The sequence below is a fragment of the Carcharodon carcharias genome, chromosome 7, assembly GCF_017639515.1.
Source record: "Carcharodon carcharias isolate sCarCar2 chromosome 7, sCarCar2.pri, whole genome shotgun sequence".
Taxonomy (NCBI): Eukaryota; Metazoa; Chordata; class Chondrichthyes; order Lamniformes; family Lamnidae; genus Carcharodon; species Carcharodon carcharias.
Genome location: NC_054473.1, coordinates 47,336 through 66,989, shown reverse-complemented (window position 1 = coordinate 66,989; position 19,654 = coordinate 47,336). Strand labels below are relative to the sequence as shown.

Sequence of the window (19,654 nt, the reverse complement as noted above, 5' to 3'; positions counted from 1 at the left end):
AGCAGATAGATGGGAACACCACCAGCTGGAAGTTTCCCTCCAAGCCACTCACCATCCTGACTTGGAAATATATCACCGTTCCTTCACTGTCGCTGGGTCAAAATCCTGGAACTCCCTCCCTAACAGCACGGTGGGTGTACCTACACCACATGGACTGCAGTGGTTCAAGAAGGCAGCTCACCACCACCTTCTCAAGGGCAACTAGGGATTGGCCTTTTTAGCACCATTCACATCACAAAAATGATTTTAAAAACTGTCCGACAGCCATTTATTCTGCTTTCACCAGGTCTATGTAGCATAATTGGAAGGCCTGTTCAGAGCTGGTGAAAGGAAACTTTACTTTATTTAAAGGTGAAATTTAATGTACACTTTGTATCACTGTCCCTGATTAAAGACTAAATGATGAGAGTTTAGAAATACGGACGGACATTTCTTGCTTCACTGTTCCCAGGATAGCTTTATACAAACCCAGCAACTGCATATCACCTGGTAACCAGAGATGGCACCAGGGACTCATTCCACCGAGGGTCCAGGTTCCTGTTTTGATTTCACCCAATAAAGAAACTGCATGCACAAGATTTACAGGTCAAGGGTCGTGTGCACAGATGCCAGTCATAGCCACACCAACACCAGGAAAAATTGACAACAGATTAAACAAATTTCCATGATATTAACAAACAGATTAGATAAAGGAGAAAAACTAGCTCCAACTGCCATCCCTCAGGTCACTTAAATATTTGGATGAAATGCAGGAATGTGATTGGAGGGCTGCGGCATGTTGAGAGACACCTGGTGTCTGAACTATTTCATCAGTCGCTCCATGTTGTGGTTAATGAACGAGAATCCCTGGAACGCTGTCTGATCCATGCTATCAATCAAGTTCTTGTCCCCCTGAGAGAGGCGCGGCTTCTCACTCAGAAACTCACGGTCAAAGTTGCTGTAATCACCTGGAGATTTCTGAAAATACACAAGAAACAAAACCATGAATGAAACACACAGGAGCCCCAGGAGAGGGGGCCTGGTTGGGCTGGGGTGGGGGCGAGCTGGGCGGACGGGGCGGGGGCGAGCCGGGCGGACGGGGCGGGGGCGAGCCGGGCAGGGACGGGGCGGGGTTGAGCTGGGCAGGGGCGAGCCGGGCGGGGGCGAGCTGGGCGGACGGGGCGGGGGCAGGGGCGCGCGGGGCGGATGGGGCAGGGGCGAGCTGGGCGGGGGCAGGGGCGAGCGGGGCGGATGGGGCAGGGGCAAGCTGGGCGGACGGGGCGGGGGCGAGCCGGGCAGACAGGGCGGGGGCGGGGTCGAGCTGGGCGGGGGCGAGCTGGGCGGACGGGGCGGGGGCGAGCTGGGCGGACGGGGCGGGGGCGAGCTGGGCGGACGGGGCGGGGGCGAGCTGGGCGGACGGGGCGGGGGCGAGCTGGGCGGACGGGGCGGGGGCGAGCTGGGCGGACGGGGCGGGGGCGAGCTGGGCGGATGGGGCGGGGTCGAGCTGGGCAGGGGCGAGCTGGGCGGACGGGGCGAGGGCAAGCCAGGCGGGGGCGAGCTGGGCGGATGGGGCGAGCCGGGCGGGATGGGGGGCTGGTGAGTCCTGAGCTGAGAGGAGAGGCATGTGGGAAAATCTCACCACTTTGGGTTTGAAAGGAGGATCAATTTCCTTTTTCTCCAGTGCAGTCCAGTTCACTGTTTTGAAGAAATTATGCTGTTTAATATTTCCTGAAATCCCGAGCCTCTTTGATGGATCTCTTTCAAACAGCTGAAATAAAAATAGAGAATTTGAGTGCAGTATTTACATAGCGTCTGTGACATGGCAAAATGTCCCAAAAGCATTAAACAAAATTTGACACACAGCCACAAAAAGGAGGCAAAAGGACAGGTGATCAAATCTCACTGCAAGAGGCAGGTTTCAAGGAGTGAATTAGAGGGAAAGAGGGGGTGCTGCTGGATCCAGTGCCCTTGGGTCATTGGGGTAAAGGTTCCAGGTTGCACGCTTGTTTCAGGGTGACTGAATTGGTACAGAGACAGGGAAGACGGTAGATCATTGTTAGAATAAACACATGCTGTTTCTTTACAAACGGAACTCAGCAACTACACTTATGTGCTCACAATTCAAAACTCTGTCTTCACTCATCAGTGTGTTACTCAAGACTCTCCCAGAGATAGCCCGTGCTACTCTGCTATTGGGTATTGACATCATGTGATCTTACATTATAACACTTGTCTTAAAGGTATATTACACATCAGATCACTATAGGGGCGGAGAGGTTTAGGGAAGGAATTCCAGAGCTTGGGGTCCAGAGCAGGCAGCTGAAGGCACGGCCGCCAATGGCGGAGTGATTAAAAATCACTGATGCGGAATAGGCCAGAAACATAGAAAAGTTACAGCATAGAAGGAGGCCTTTTGGCCCATCTTGTCCATGCCAGCCCAAGGACACCCAGGTGCCCTTTCTAATCCCATCTTCCTGCACCCGGCCCATAGCCCTGCAGCTTACAGCACTTTAGGTGCAGGTCTTTTTAAAAGAGTTTAAAGTTTCTGCCTCTACCACTAACTAGGGCAATGAATTCCAGACACTCACTACCCTCTGCGTAAAGAAGTTCTTCCTCATGTCCCCCCTTCACCTTCTGCCACTTATCTTGAATAGAGAATCACAGAGATCTGAGGAGATTCCAGACATAGGGCAGGCAAAACCATGGAGAAATTTGAAAAGAAAGATGGGAATTTTAAATTGTAGTGCTGAATTTACACCCAATATTAATAGTTATTAATATGGAAAGGCAATACCAAGGAGCAAACTCCCCCACCCCCCCACCATTCATCAAGTGGGAGAGCTCTCAGGATCAGGTGGGACACTGTTTTTACATCCACCCAATATTCTGCACTGACTTTAAAGGAGAATAAAATAGGGTAAACAAACATTGCACTCAATCCTGGCCATTCCAATGGCCAGGATGTAAAATTCCCCAAATCCCTCGATAAGCTGGGTGAAAGCTTCCCTCCACTGAAGGAGCTGATACGGAGGGACAGTGAAAATGACAGCCTGTTTCCCAGATGCCCATCCATGGATTCAGTGCACACAGTGACCCCAACTTGTCACACACAATCACCAGGACACACTCGGGCCAGCCTCTAGATTGGCTGATCAGACGACCTGGTCAAATCAGTATTGAGACCTCAGTCCTTTGAGTAGAATTGATAGAATGTTCCAGTACGTACTTTTTCCAGGATGTCCTTTGATTCTCTGGTGATCCAACGCGGATAATGCGGAGTGTCCACTCTGATTGCCTCAAACAGCTCATCCTCATCATCACCATGGAATGGCGATTGACCAACCAGCATCTCGTACAGCAGCACGCCAAATGACCACCAATCAACCGAGAACGTGTATTTCTGACCCAGTAAAATCTGTCAGGACAGGAAACAGAATCAAAATCCAGAGTGTGCTAGAGCCAGAGAGTGACAGACAGAGCCAGAGAGAGGCAGGAGGAGGCGATAATAGGCAGCCCCCTCCGCTCCATGAGGGCAAGGAAACAGACGGCCCTCCCCAGTGAGGGAGGAACACCCGACCCCACCCACCTGTGAACACGAGAGAACCCCTTCCCCCTGCAGGGGCGAGGCACCAGGTCCTTGGGTGCATGAGCCGAAGCAGACGTACATGCACGAGGGACCCAGTGCGAGAGCCAGAGAGTGCGAGAGACAGAACAATGGTCACAAATAATAGTGCAGATCCCAAAAGCAACACTGCTCCAGCTGTGCTCTCTGGGAACCTCTGGAATGTGAGGAAGAAGCAGCTGGGCTCATATTTGACATGGTGAGGCACTGACCTCAGGTGCGATGTAGTCTGGGGTTCCGCAGAAAGTGGTAGCTCTGTTTTCCCCGAACACATTCTCCTTGCACATTCCAAAATCAGCTATTTTGATGTGTCCATCCTTGTCTAACATCACGTTGTCCAGTTTGAGATCCCTGCACCAAAAGACCAAGATCAGTTTGGTACCCTGTCACTAGCAATCTGGAACCTCATTTTGTAGATTAAGCAATTTAGACCAACAACTTATCTGAAGTGTCCGGCTATTCACTTTGGTAATAAAAATAGAAAAATAAAATATTTTTTAAGAAGCCTGAAACTCCAATTTTGATGTTCAGACAGAACTGGGTATATTTGTACAAGAAACACAAATTTAGCATGCAGGTACAGCAGGCAATCAGGAAGGCTACAATTGTACAGGGTTTTGGTGAGACCTCATAGAGTACTATGAGCAGTTTTGGTCCCCATACTTAAGAAATGATAGACTTGCACTGCCATCAGTTCAGCGAAGGTTCACTAGATTGATCACTGGGATAAGAGGTTTGGCCTATGATGAGAGGCTGAGTAAATGGACCCTCTACTCTCTGAAGTTTAAAAGATTGAGAGGTGATCTCATTGAAACAAACAAGATTCTGAAGGGGTTTGACAGAGTAGATGCTAAGGCTGTTTCTCCTGACTGGGGAATCTAGGATAAGGGGCCGATGATTTAGGGCTGAGATGAGGAGAAATTTCTTCACCAACTGGGCTGTGAATCTTTGAAATTCTCTATCCCAGAGGGTATGGGTTCCAAAGCTGAATGTATGGAAGGCTGAGATAAGACAGGTTTTTGATCTTTCAGGGAATGAAGGGATATGGAGATCGGGCAGGAAAGCCTATTGGAGCCAGAAAAATCAGCCATGAGGAGGCTTGAGGAGCCATGTAGTCAACTCCTGCTCCAATTTCTTTGGTTCTTATGTATTTATATAGCACCTTTAACATAATGAAACAAAGGCACATCTCAGGAGCATTCTAAAACAAACTTTGGCACTGCGTCGCATAAGAGGATACATGACCAAAAGCTTGGTCAGGGGAAGATCTTAAGCAGCATCTTAAGAGGAGGTGGAGATAGACACAGAGCAGTTTAGTGAGTGAGTTCCAGAGTTTTTGCCCAGGCAACTAAAAGGCATGGCTGCCAACTGTTGAGAATTTAAAATCAGGGGTGTTCAAGAGGCCAGAATAAGAAGAGTGTAGAGGTCCCAAGAGGGCTGTGGGGCTGCAAGAGAACTTTTTTCTTCATTCATGGGATGAGAGTGTCACTGGCTGGGCCAGCATTTATTGTCCATCCCTGGTTGCCCTTGAGAAGGTGGTGGTGAGCTGTCTTCTTGAATCGCTGCAGTCCATGTGGTGTAGGTACACCCACAGTGCTGTTAGGGAGGGAGTTCCAGGATTTTGACCCAGTGACAGTGAAGGAACGGCAATATATTTCCAAGTCAGGATGATGAGTGACTTGGAGGAGCACTTCCAGCTGGGAGTATTCCCATGCATTTGCTGCCCTTTCCCTTCAAGGTAGGGGTCTTGAGTTAAGAAGGAGCTGTCAAAGGAGCTTTGGTGAGTTTCTACAGTGAACCTTGTAGGTGGTACATTGCTGCTACTGTCCGTCAGTGGTGGAAGGAATGGTTTAAGGTGATGGATGGGATGATCAAGCAGGCTGCTTTGTCCTGGATGCTGTTGAGCTTCTTGAGTGTTGTGAGAGCTGCACTCCTTATGTCCTCTTCACAACTTACTTTCCTACCTATCTTTGTGTCATCAGCAAATTTTGCAACTATATATTCAGTCCCTTCATCCAAATCATTGATATAAATTGTAAATAGCTGAGGCCCCAGCACGGAGCACTGTGGCACTCCACTTGATGCAACCCTCTCACCTCTCATTTAAAACTCTCGCTCCCTACAACCACCCAAGTACGATGTTAATTTTCTCATATAATTCCACTGCTTTCCTCTCTGTCTGTGTATTAAACAACTCCTCACCCTTGATGATATCAGCCTCATTTCAACTCATCATGTTCGCCCTCCTCAGTTCACTCCCTCTTATCCTCCCAAAACACAAATCACCTCCGGTACGACCCTCAGCTCCATTATCTTAAGTCCAAAGGGGACACACTTGAAAGTACCTGGCAGACAACTGGTGTAGCCATCCACTGCCAGGTCTGGCTGGTCCACAAACCGCAGCAGATCCCGCTCGTCATTAACAGTGCTTACTATTCCAGGATCACTCTGAAATGCAAAGATAAACACCCCCTGCTTCTACTGTAAACTGCCTCTTTAAACCCCTCTCTCCAGTCTTCTTTACCTTTACCTCCAACAATAAGTGCAAGGAGCACATGAATTTCTTTGTCACTAAGATCGAGACAATCCAATCAGCTGCATCTGCGGGTACGTCCCTTTCATTAGCCCACTTGGCCCAACTTCTTCTAAAGATCCCCCTGCCCTAGCCCTGAACTCGCATTTTTCTCCTATCTTCCTTTATGCCCCCTCCAAGTTTAACTTGTGCACGAGACCCACTTCAAACACACTCGGCCCTATTCCCACTAAACCAGGAAGAAGTCTCACCAACTCTTTCCAAAGCTAAGTGACGAAGTATAGGGTGTCCTGGAACTCACTGAATAATCCCAGCACTCACCGGTAAATAATCCCCTTTGAGTGCAGAAACTGCAATCCACAGATTATTTCTGCTCCATAAAATCTGTAGGATAAGAAACAAACCATTCTGTTATACAGCCAATTCCATTGAATCATTTAGACAACAGGTTCTGCAGGGCCACTCACCTGCAGACTCAACTCAGTAATGATCAAGCCTGGCTCAGTTCTCATTCTCTCACCTTTGAGTAAAACTATTGTGAGGTCAAACCCCAACCCAAAGATGTGAGCACAAAATCCAGACTGCTACAAGGACCCGCGCACCGGGAGCGCCACCCCGCCGGAGAATGCGTTGGGGAAGGATGAAGAGGGGGGCCAGACAAAGGCGGGGGTAGAGTTGTGGTGAGGAGGAGGAGGGAGGTCAAGGTGCTCTGGCTTCGCTTGGTGCCAGTGAACCTCCTGTAGGGAGAGGATTGACTTACGTCGCTCGGTACAGATCGAAACGTCCTTTTTCCTGAATGTGGAACATCAGGTCGCCACCATTCAAATATTCCATAACAAAGAACAGATGCTCCTGCCCATGAAAACAAAACACAACTTTCAGATCCCCAATACACTGGGTGTAATTTCACTGTTTCACTGTCTGCAATCCACTGTCAACCCAGCAAACAGAATAAACCTGTTCAGATGGTAGCATAGTGATAATGTCACTGGAATAGTTATCCAGAAGCCCAGGCTAATGCTCTGGAAACATGGGTTCAAATCCCATACAACAGTTGGTGGAATTTAAATTCAATTAATAAATTTGGACTATAAAGCTCGTCTCAGTAATAGGGACCATGACAACTAGCATTGATTGTTGTAAAAATCCATCTGGTTCATAATGCCCTTTAGGGAAGGAAATCTGCCGTCCTTACCTGGTCTGGCCTACACGTGACTCCAGAACCACAGCAATGGGGTTGCTTCTGAAATGGCCTAGCAAGCCACTCTGTTAGGGATGGGCAACAAATCTTGTCAGTGACGCCCAGATACCAAGAAAAAATGAAAAACACCCTCCACTGAGACCCCCACTCAGTCAATATTTCCCCCAACACCAGCATCTATTGCAAATCCAGGAGAAGCCATTCAGCCCATTTGGGCTAGATGCAGAGAGAGGGATCTCAGGTATTGGGTTCTAACACTGACAGAGATGGCCTCAATTGGCCTGTTCCAGTGTGGATTGTAATATGTGGCTAGATCTGTTCATTGGATGTAAATCACCTTTGAACATTTTCCCCAAGTTACCTGGTTTACTGTACAACTACCAAATATCAGCACAGGAGGCAGCCAATCAGCTCCACAAGCCTCCACACAAGAGCTGTCAACATTAACCTTTTCCCTATAATGTTCTTCTGACACAGTGACCAATGACAACAATCTTGCCTCATTTCCTCTCCTCACCATGCCTGGTTCCAGGTTTCCCCATTAAGGATTTCTCTTGGTTTGTGGTGATTTGATACCTTGGTTTGAAAGGTTGAGTAGAGGTGGGTGAGGAATGGATTATCCCAGGCCAGGGCCAGAACCCGTTTCTCCACCATCGTACATTCCACATCATCATCCATTAAAACCACATCCTTCTTCAGCGCTTTCACAGCAAAGAACTCGCCCTTTCCCTTCAACTCTGCGAGTAGCACCTGCAACCAAAATAAGAACCTGGTAAATCGGCAAATACACATGCACTAACCCACGGTGAGTAAAGAAATCACCAAACACATGGTAAACCATGGTGAGTACAGTCATCAGCAAACATTGAACCGTAGTGAATACAGTAATTCCCAAATGCATAGTAAACTGCAGTGAATACAGTGAACAAACACATGGCAAACTATGAGTACAGGAAACAAACAGTAAATTGTGAATTCAGTAAACAAACACTGCAAACTATGAGTACAGTAATCTGTTAATGTAACGGTGGAGAAATCTGTAATCAAAGAGTTTCCTTTGAGCTTTCGTTACGAGCTCATGTTTCAATTTTGATCACCATTTGCTTTGATGTTTTATTGTTTGATGTTTGAGGTGCTCTATTTCATTAAAATCCCCAATTCAAAGCACGGAATTGCTCAGAGCTGCTTTGAGAAAAATTTGAGGTTTAGTGAACAGGAGGAGGGTGGGGTTAAATCAATAGCAGCAGAAATAGTGAACATACTCATAGATAGATAAAGAGGCTAATTACAGTGGAGGCAATATAGAAAGTTCACAGAAATATAAAGCGAATGCTCAGGAGGGAGAGATTCACTTGGATATTCCCAGCGACAGTCATAGCAGAAAAACCTGGTGATTTTCATTAGAACAAAAAAAATTATAGAGGTATTCTAGGAGGTAAAGGTGAAAAACTAATTTCCACTGGTTGGTTAAATCGGCAACTCAAAGACATAAACTTATTGAAATGCTGCAGGAAACACAAACCCAGACATTTTGAGAAGTGGAAAAATATTTGAAGGAAATTTGAGAGAATTGGACAATTCTAAGGGACTGCAATTGGAGGTGCAGCTTCCCAAAGAGAGGGCAGGTAGTGATGGACTCCTTCTGTACCTGCACCACATGCTGTGGTACTGGAACCAGCAGTCTGGAAGGTTGAGGCTCATCACAAGTGTGTGCTCTTTTAGCTCAGCCTCTGGGTATCTGTTGCTGCTCCCAAGGCACAAAGTAGAAGATGCTGTAGGCAGACTGTAGGTTCATCCGTGATGCTCTTCGCAATGTCACCAATTGGCTTCTCCAGGGATAGGACTAAGCAGCTGGAACTCAAACCACAACCAGGAGGGAAAGGAGAGAATTGAGAGTAAGATTTACCCTCACTGGGGGAAGGCACATGAACAAGGAGGGGTTCAGTCCCTGGCCTGGGCTGGAGAGAAACAGCTTTGTCTCACAACAAAGAGATAAAACCCGTATTAAAGATCCTAGAGCCAATCTCACTTTTCCAAAGCTTCCTTTGCCCAGCACTTTATGAAGAGTAAAGTTCTCAATGGTCAGTTTCCTCATTGAATCAGGGCGTAGGCTGGGTCCTCGCTGGGGTGGTTTCGGTGAGCCATCCTCCCACAACTTGCCATATTGGTTACTGTCTGAAAACAGGCAAAGGTCAGGCTGTGAACACCAGTCTGGCAGAACGCTGCAAACTGGACAGTTACACATTAAGCACATTGTCAATCGCACGGGAATATCAGTAGCTGATTCGTAAATGGCATCTTTGAGCCCAGCCAAACTAGGCAGAAATCCTGCTGGTGTTCATCAGGAACAGTGATATTAACAGGAGGGGAGAAAAACCAGGAACACCTTGCAGCTAAAATTTGTCCATTTTTCCCTTTAACAGTTACAGTTAGTGGCAGTGCCAGTGGGGAAGGAAATGAGATCACAGCAAAGTGTCAGAAATTCCAAACCCCTCTATGGGGCAGAGGTGAGTCGACATGACCCCAGCACGGCCCAACATAGCCTCCAGGCAATAATATTTAAACAATTATTTCAAAATCACAGAATCTTTACATTGCAGGAGGCAGCCATTTGGCCCATAGAGTCTGCATTGGCTCTCTGAAAGAGCATTCTACCTACTCCCACTCTCCTGCCTTATCCCCGTAACCTTGCACATTCTCTCTTTTCAGGTAGCAATCAAATTCTCTTTTGAATACCTCGATTGAACCTGCCTCCACCACCCTCTCAGGGAGCGCGTTCCAGACTCCAACTACTCTCTGGGTGAAAAAGTTTTCCTCACATCATTTCTACTCCGTTTGCCCATTATTTTGAATCCGTGCCCTCTAGTTCTTGATGTTCTCTTGAGTGGGAACAGTTTCTTACTATTACCCTGTTCATACCCCTCAGGATCTTGAATATCTCTATCAAGTCTCCACTCAGCCTTCTTTTCTCCAAGGAAAACAATCTCCAATCTATCCTCATAGCTGCAGTTCTTCATCCTGGGAATCATTCTGTGAACCTCCTCTGTACTCTCTCCAATGCCTTCACACCTTTCCTCAAATATGGTGCCCAGAACTAGACGCAGTACTCCACATGAGGCCTAACTACTGTCATATACAAGTTTAACATGGCCTCCTTACTCTTGTACTCAATGCCCCTGTTAATAAAACCTAAGATACCATTTACTTTATTAACTCTCTCAACATCCCCTGCCATCTTCAATAACTTATGTATGTATACACTGAGGTCCCTCTGTTCCTGCATCTCATTTAGAGATTCTCCCTTTATTTTATACTGTCTCTCCACATTCTTCCTGCTAAAATAAATCACCTCTCAGCATTGTATTTCATCTGCAATTTGTCTGCCCAATCCATCAACATGTCTATGTCCTTTTGAAGTTCAAGACTATCCTCATCACAGTTAACAACATTTCCAATCATCGTATCGTCCACAAATTTTGAAATCATGTCCTGAACACCACAGTCTAGGTCATTAATATATATCAAGAAGAACAAGAGTCCCAACACTGACCCCTGGGGAACTCCACTACAAACCTTCCTCCAATCTGAAAAACAACCATTTATCATGACTCTGTTTCCTGTCAATCAGTCAATGCCTTATCCAAGTGCCTACTTTCCCTTTTATTCCATGAACTTGAATTTTGCTCACAAGTCTATTGTATGGCACTGTATCAGATGCCTTTTGAAAATCCATATACACATCAACAGCAGTGTCCTTATCCATCTTCTCTGTTACCTCCTCAAAAAACCCCACCAAGTTAATTAAACATGATTTTCCCATAATGAATCCATGCTGGCTTTCCTTAATTATCCTGCACTTGTCTGTAAGTGACTATTAATTTCGTCCCGAGCCATTGTTTCCAGAAGTTTCCCTACCACTGAAGTTGAACTGGCTGGTCTGTAGTTGCTGGCTTTATCCTTGCACCCCTTTTTGAACAAGGGTGTAACATTCGCAATTCTCTGGGACCACCCGTGTCTAAGGAAGACTGGAAAGTTATCACCAGTGCCTTTGAAATTTCCACTCTCACTTCCCTCAATATCCTTAGATGCATCTCATCCGGTGCTGGTACCTTATCAATTTTAAGTAGATAGCCTTTCTGACACCTTCTCCTCCTCAATTGTAAATTCCTCAAATGCACCAGTTACCTCCTCTCTCACTTCAGCCTGGGCACCATCCTCCTCCTTTGCAAAGACAGGTGCAAAGTACTCACTTAACATCTCCGCTACTTCTCCTGCCTCCACATACAAGACCATAAGATCATAAGACATAGGAGCAGAAATTAGGCCATTCGGCCCATCGAGTCTGCTCCGCCATTCAATCATGGCTGATAAGTTTCTCAACCCCATTCTCCCGCCTTCTCCCCGTAACCTTTGATCCCCTTACCAATCAAGAACCTATCTACCACGATCTTAAATACACTCAATGACCTGGCCTCCACAGCCTTCTGTGGCAATGAATTCCATAGATTCACCACTCTCTGGCTAAAGAAGTTTCTCCTCATCTCTGTTCTAAAAGATCTTCCCTTTACTCTGAGGCTGTGCCCTCGGGTCCTAGTCTCTCCTACTAATGGAAACATATACCCCACGTCCACTCTATCCAGGCCTTTCAGTATTCTGTAAGTTTCAATCAGATCCCCCCTCATCTTTCTAAACTCCATCGAGTATAGACCCAGAGTCCTCAAACGTTCCTCATATGTTAAGCCTTTCATTCCTGGGATCGTTCTCGTGAACCTCCTCTGGACCCTCTCCAGGGCCAGAACATCCTTCCTGAGATACGGGGCCCAAAATTGCTCACAATATTCTGAATGTGGTCTGACCAGAGCCTTATAAAGCCTCAGCAGCACATACCTGCTTTTATATTCTAGTCCTCTCGAAATAAATGCCAACATTCCATTTGCCTTCCTAACTACCTGCAAGTTAGCCTTAAGAGAATCCTGGACTAGCACTCCCAAGTCCCTTTGCACTCCAGACTTCTGAATTCTCTCCCCATTTAGAAAATAGTCTATGCCTCTATTCTTTCTACCAAAGTGCATGACCGCACACTTCCCCACATTGTATTCCATCTGTCACTTCTTTGCCCATTCTCCTAACCTGTCCAAATCCTTCTGCAGCCTCCCCGCCTCCTCAATACTACCTGTCCCTCCACCTATCTTTGTATCATCTGCAAACTTAGCCAGGATGCCCTCAGTTCCTTCATCTAGATCATTAATATATAAAGTGAAAAGTTGTGGTCCCAACACTGACCCCTGTGGAACTCCACTAGTCACCGGCCGCCATCCTGAAAAGGGCCCCCTTATCCCCACTCTCTGCCTCCTGCCAGACAGCCAATCTTCTATCCATGCTAGTACCTTGCCTCTAACACCATGGGCTCTTATCTTACTGAGCAGCCTCCTGTGTGGCACCTTGTCAAAGGCCTTCTGGAAGTCCAAGTAGATAACATCCATTGGCTCTCCTTTGTCTAACCTACTTGTTACCTCCTCAAAGAATTCTAACAGCTTTGTCAGGCATGACCTCCCCTTGATGAAACCATGCTGACTTTGACGGATTTTACCATGCACTTCCAAGTATTCTGAAATCTCATCCTTAATAATGAACTCTAAAATCTTACCAACGACCGAGGTCAGGCTAATCGGCCTGTAATTTCCTGTCTTTTGCCTCACTCCCTTCTTAAACAGGGGGGTTACATTAGCAATTTTCCAGTCCTCTGGGACCCTCCCTGATTTGAGTGATTCCTGAAAGATCACCACTAATGTCTCCACTATCTCTTCAGCTATCTCCTTCAGAACTCTGGGGTGTAATCCATCTGGTCCAGGTAATTTATCCACTTTCAGACCTTTCAGTTTTCCTAGCACCTTCTCCTTGGAAATGGCCTCCATACTCACCTCTGCCCCCCGACTCTCTTGAACTTTGGGGATGTTACTCGTGTCTTCCACCGTGAAGACTGACGCAAAGTACCTATTCAGTTCCTCCGCCATTTCTTTGTTCCCCACTACTACTTCTCCAGCGTCATTTTCCAGTGGCCCAATGTCCACTTTTGCCTCTCTCTTACCCTTTGTATATCTAAAAAAACTCTTGCAATCTTCTTTTATATTACTGGCTAGTTTACCCTCATATTTAATCTTCTCCCTCATTATTTCTTTTTTAGTTGTCCTCTGTTGGTCTTTGTAGGCTTCCCAATTCCCTGCTTTCCCACTGCTCTTTGCCGCATTGCGTGCTTTTTATGCTGTCCCTGACTTCCCTTGTCAGCCATGGTTGCCTCGTCCTCCCTTTAGTATGCTTCTTCTTCCTAGAGATGAATTTTTGCTGAGTCTCCCAAATTACTCCCAGAAACTCCTGCCATTGCTGTTCCACTGTCTTTCCTGCTAGGCTCATCTCCCAGTCAATTCTGGCCAGCTCCTCCCTCATGCCTCTGTAGTTGCCTTTATTCAACTGTAATACCGTTACATCTGATTCCAGCTTTTTCCTCTCAAATTGCAGGGCAAATTCTTCACGGTGGAAGACACAATTAACATCCCCAAAGTTCAAGAGAGTCAGGGGGCAGAGGTGAGTCCCCCATTATAATTGTTCTATAATTCTTACATCTCTCTGTAATTTCTTTGCAAATTTGTTTCTCTACATCCCTTCTGCTAGTTGGTGGTCTATATACTACACCAATCAACGTTATTGCACCTTCTTCATTCCTTACCTATAGCTAGAGAGAGTCTGTCCTTGACCTCTCTGGAACATCCTCTCTCTCCAGAACTGTAATATCACCCTTAATCAACATTGTCACTCTAGCTGCTTTTCTTCCTTTCCCGTCTCTCCTAAACACCTAGTACCCAGGAATATTTAACACCCAGTACTGCCCTTCTTTGAGCCAGGTCTCTATTATAGCAAAAAAAAAAAATAACTCCATTTGTCAACCTGTGCCTGCAGTTCACCAATCTTATTAACCCCACACTGTGCATTCACACACATGCACATTACTCCTGATTTAGGTTTTTTAACTTTCCCCCTTACTCTGGCCCCATCTAATAACTAACTATAGTCTACTCTAGTTCTATCAAACTCTCCAAGTATTCTATTTACCTTGATACTACTCTCTGATACATCCTCATCATCAGTTAACACTTTACTACTTACCCCTGCCAGTTTTTCTCCTCTGCACACTGAATTTACCCCAGGTTCCCATCCCCCTGCCAGTCAAGTTTAAACCTCCCCAACAGCACTAGCAAACTCCTCACATGGACACTAGTCCCAGGCCTTCTTGCCCCAGAACCGATCCCAGTGCCACAGAAATCTAAAACCTTCCCTCCTCCATTTCTCCAGTCACGTGTTGAACTGCTCAATCTTCCTATTCTTATACTCACTAGCACATGGCACTGGGAGTAACCCTGAGATTACTGCTCCTGAGGTCCTGCTTTTTAATTTCCTTCCTAACTCCCTAAAATCTGTTTTCAGGGTCTCACGCCTTTTCCTATGTTATTGGTTCATGCTCCCCCAAAACAATGTCCTGCAGCTACTCTGTGACATCCTTGCCCCTGGCACCAGGCAGACAACACACCATCCTGGAGTCACATCTATAGCTGCATATATGGCCTGTCTGCTCCCCAAACTGTAGAATCCCCTACTACTATAGCACTTCCACACTTCCTCCTCCCTTCCTGTGCAGCTGAGCCACCCGTGATGCCACAGACTTGGCTCTTGCTACAGTCATCTGAGGAACCATCTCACTCATTAGTATCCAAAATGGAAAAAAGCGGTTAGAGAGCGAGATAGCCTCAGGGAATTCCTGCACTAGCTACCTGTTTCCTTTAGATATTCTGCTGGTCATCCATTCCCTCTCTGCCTATGTGGTACTCGGATGCGGTGTGACCACCTCTCAAAGTCCCATCGCTACAATCCTCAGCCTTGCAGGTGCACCACAGTAAATCCAGCTGCTGCTCCAGTTCCACAACCCGGAGCTCAAGTTTCTGCAGCTGGTGACACGTCCTGCAGATGTAGTCATCGAGGGCACTTTGCGCCTGCACGACTTCCCACATCCTGCAGGATGCACATTCCACATGGCCGAGCTGCACTGACATATCTTAAACTTTATATAAATTGTTTACTCACCTGTCACTCAATCATCTCCTCCTCTCCTTTTTGAGCTCATTATGAAGTCTCTCTCCCGCTCTCTGAGCCTTTTTAAACTGCTCTTCTGGCTGCAGAGGCGGCGAGTTGGATTTGCATTCTGCAAACATTCACCCATTAGCTGCCCAAGATTGGCAACACTGGAAATAGACACAACCAGGCACACTGGAAGAAAAATCTGCATTTCTATTGCACCTTTCACTACCTCAGAATGTCCCAAAACACTTCACAATGAAGTATTTTTGAAATGTAGTCACTGTTTTAATGTAGGAAATGTGGCACCTAATTTGCACACAACAAACAGCAACATGATAATGATGACCAGGTTAGGTTTGCAGGTTGAGGGATAAATATTGGTCAGGACTTAGGGGAGAACTTCTCTGGCCTTCTCTGAAATAATGCAATGGGATCTTTTATGTCCACCTGAGAGGGCAGATAGGGCCTCAGTTTATGGGGTAGGGGCAAATATTGTCAGAATACCAATCTGTGATACTGACACAACTAAAGCAGAAGTAGAAGGAGGCTGCAGCTGTTCAGATTTAATGCAAAGTCAAAGATCTACCTCAGTTCCTGTGTGTTGAGCCCAGGAAGCACTATTCACTGAGCAGGTAAGCACATGTCAAGAATTTTCTTTTTATTTGCTTGTGGGATGTGGGCATCGCTGGCTAGCGTTTATTGCCCATCCCTAATTGCCCTTGTTCAGAAGGCATTTTTAAGAGTCAACTGGGTCTGGAGTCACATGTAGGCCAGATCAGGTAATGGTAGCAGATTTCCTCCCCTAAAGGACATTAGTGAACCAGGTAGGTTTTTACAACAATCGACAATGGTTTCATGGTCATCATCAGACTTTTAATTCCAGATATTTATTGAATTCAAATTCCACCATCTGCTGTGGTGGGATTTAAACCCAGGTCCCCAGAGCATTAAGCTGGGTCTCTGGATTAGCAGTCCAGTGACAATACCACTACACTACATGTGCATGCGGAGGTGCACACATGAGCTTCTCCGTACTCTCATGTGGACAGGCATGTTCCTAACTAACAATTTCATCTTCTGATATGGAGCCCTTTCTCCCCCAATTTATTTGTCTCATCCATGCGAACCAACTTCCCCTCCCTTGACCCCATTCTCATAAACCACTAACAGGGGAGATGCTGGTATAGTGATAATGTCACTGGACTAGAGATCGAGAGGTCTGGTCTCAGCAGAGGAGCTGGTGGAATTTAAATTCAATTCATAAATTTAATCAATGAATAAAAAATCTGGAATTGGAAGCTAGTCTCAGCAATGGTGACCATGAAACTATCATCGATTGTCTTAAAAACCCATCTGGTTAGGTGAAGAAATCTGTGAACAAGTGACTCCAGATCCACAGCAATGTGGTAGGCTCTTAACTGCCCTGCCCTCCGAAATGGCTCAGCAAGCCACTCAGTTCAAGGGCAATTAGGGATGGACAACAAATGCTGGCCTTGCCAGTATCACCCACATCCCAAGAAATAATAATAAAAGAAAATCCTGCCCTGCTCCCGATATCTTGTGGAGGTCAAACAGTAACATCCGTTGGTTGGGCTGAATGGCCTGTTTCTGCATTGTGATTTCTATGTAAATCACCCCCCTCCTCAAAAAAAACACCCTTGCTCCCTTAGCCCTTGCCTACTATCATCTCCAACTTCATGTGCCTGTTCTCACCTCCCAAATCCATGCCCATCTCAGGTTTTACCTTCCCAAACCAATTAATCAGCTCCAAGGTTCTGGGGCTGTGACCACATCTTGCCTTTAACATGGTTGAAGACCATGCCATCTTCCTCCAGTCCTCTCCCCTTTCCAATCATCCTCAGAGTGTCCCTTCTCAGCTCCATCTCCAGAGTCATCTAAAGATCTCTTCTCTTCCTCCTCATGATGCCCGTGGGGACATCTACACACATGGGGTCAGCTTTCACCTCAGCCTTCCCACCACCTCTCTTGACCCTGCCACTGCCACAATGTTGTCAAACTGCTTATCTGATATTAGGAAGTCCAAAACTACCGACTCTACCCCTGACCACTGTCTGAGGGTGAATCCAACCCTACCTTGTCTACTGAGTAACAGTCCTATCATAACATTGGACTTTTACATGATACCGAGTGGACACATAGCTGCTGCAGTTCTTCGGAGCACCAGCAGGAGTCAGCACAGTTAACTTTTTTCATTTTTGCCAACAAAATCTGCCTGTAGGCAACACAAAATCACATTACCAGCTCCCAACTGACTCTCAAGTTTTCATCAGAGGAGAAGGTATCTGCGCAGGTACCTGTACTGTCCAAGTTTTGAATTCCAGATCCACTAGTGTTGTTGTAAGGCTGATAAATTCCTACGTTTGAATTTTCAGGCAGACTGCTATCGGACCTCCGAGTAGATGATTTCTGAGAGAAACACAAATATCATTTTAAAACTCTGAACAGCATTATTCTCAACTAAAACAGTGAAGCACCTAGAGAAGCTGATTGTGAAAGAGAGATTTAATAGTGGGGTTTACTAGAGTAAATAAGGAGAAACTGTTTCCAGTGGCAGGAGGTTCAGGTAATTGGCAGAAGAGCCAGAGAGGAGAGGAGGAGAATATTTTTGGGAAGTGAGAGAGAAAATTTAGGAGGCACTGGCCATAATGTTTCAGTCTGCCTCAGACTCAGGGGTGGTGCCAGAGGGCTGGAGAATTGCAAATGTTACATCCTTGTTCAAAAAAGGGTGTAAGGACAGGCCAGCAACTACAGGCCAGTCAGTTTAACTTTGGTGGTGGGGAAACTTCTAGAAACAATAATTTGGGACAGGATTAATAGTCACATGGACAAATGTATGTTAATTAAGGAAAGCCAGCATAGATTTGTTAAGGGCAAATCATGTTTAACTAACTTGCTTGAGTTTTTTGACAAGGTAATAAAGAGGGTTATGTTGTTGATGTGGTGTATGTAGACTTCCAAAAGGCGATTGATAAAGTGCCACACAACAAACTTGTAAGCAAAGTTAGAGCTCATGGAATTAAAGGGACATGGATACAAAATTGGCTGAGTGAGAGGAAACAGATAGTAGTGGTTAATGAATGTTTTTCAGACTAGAGGAAGGTTTATAGTGGAGTTCCTTGGATTGGTACCTTGACCCCTGCTCTTCCTGAAGTACATTCACAACCTAGACTTCAGTATACAGGGCACAATTTCAAAATTTGCAGATGATACAAAGCTTGCAGGCAATGCAAACTGTGAGGATAGTGTAGGGCTTCAAAAGTACATAGTCAGAATGGGCAGAGAAGTGGCAGATAAAACTTAATGCAGAGAAGTGTGAAGTGATTCATTTTGTAGGAAGAATGCAGGAAGACAATATAAAATAAAGGGTAAAATTTTAAAGGGGGTGCAGGAGCAGAGGGACCTGGGTTTATATTTGCATAAATCATTGAAGGTGGCGGGACAGGCTGAGTGTGTGGTTAATAAACCATACAATATCAATAGGAGAATAGAGTACAAAAGCAAGGAAGTTGTGTTAAATTTAGATAAATTGAAGAAGCAGGGACTGTTTTCCTTGAAGAAGAGAAGCTTGAGAGGAGGTTTGATAGTGGTATTCAAAACCATGAAGGTTCTGGGCAGTGTTCCCATTGGTGGAAGGATAGAGAGCCAGAGGGCACAGGTTTAAAGTAATTGGCAAAAGAAGCAATGGCAACATGAGGAAAAACTTTTACACAGTGAGTGGTTAGGATCTGGAATGTTCTGCCTGAGAGAGGCAGGTTCAATCGAGGTATACAAAAGGGAATTGGATTATCTTAAAAGGAAGAATATGCAGGGGAGAAGACAGGGGAATGGCATTAATTGCTCCTTCAGAGAGCCAGCATGGAAACGGCCGACTGGATTGTCTCCTTTTGTGCTGTAACTATGCTGTGATCCTAAGATTCTATGATTATGCAGCAAGTTAAATTGGAATACAAAGGACTATGGGAAAAGAGTGGGGGGGGTACAAAGTGGGATTATTGGATAACTCTCGCAAAGAGTTGTCACAGGCACCTCTCTGAGCTGAATAATTCCGACTAACATACAAACAGAAGAGACAGTTAGTAACAGTGAGAGCATGAGAGAGACAGAGGGTGAACTCCTCAACCTCAGCTGGCACACATCCCTGTCTCCAGACCCGTGTCTCACAATTGCCCCA

General features: G+C 45.9%; 1 protein-coding gene across 5 annotated transcripts in view; it reads right to left on the bottom strand.

Annotated features, from left to right (window-relative positions):
* Positions 1–324: 324 nt before the first annotated feature.
* LOC121279898 (protein kinase C delta type-like) overlaps positions 325–19,654 on the bottom strand; it is a 59,407-nt gene continuing 40,077 nt past the window's right edge. For all 5 annotated transcript variants that reach the window (XM_041191431.1, XM_041191433.1, XM_041191430.1 and 2 more), the window contains exons 10-18: positions 17,778–17,889; positions 9,365–9,510; positions 7,912–8,085; positions 6,895–6,986; positions 6,456–6,518; positions 3,814–3,952; positions 3,206–3,394; positions 1,619–1,747; positions 325–957 (exon numbers count right to left, since the gene is read on the bottom strand). In XM_041191431.1, the coding sequence (XP_041047365.1) occupies positions 802–957; positions 1,619–1,747; positions 3,206–3,394; positions 3,814–3,952; positions 6,456–6,518; positions 6,895–6,986; positions 7,912–8,085; positions 9,365–9,510; positions 17,778–17,889 (1,200 nt within the window). In that variant the 3' untranslated portion in view covers positions 325–801. The remainder of the gene's footprint in view (positions 958–1,618; positions 1,748–3,205; positions 3,395–3,813; positions 3,953–6,455; positions 6,519–6,894; positions 6,987–7,911; positions 8,086–9,364; positions 9,511–17,777; positions 17,890–19,654) is intronic.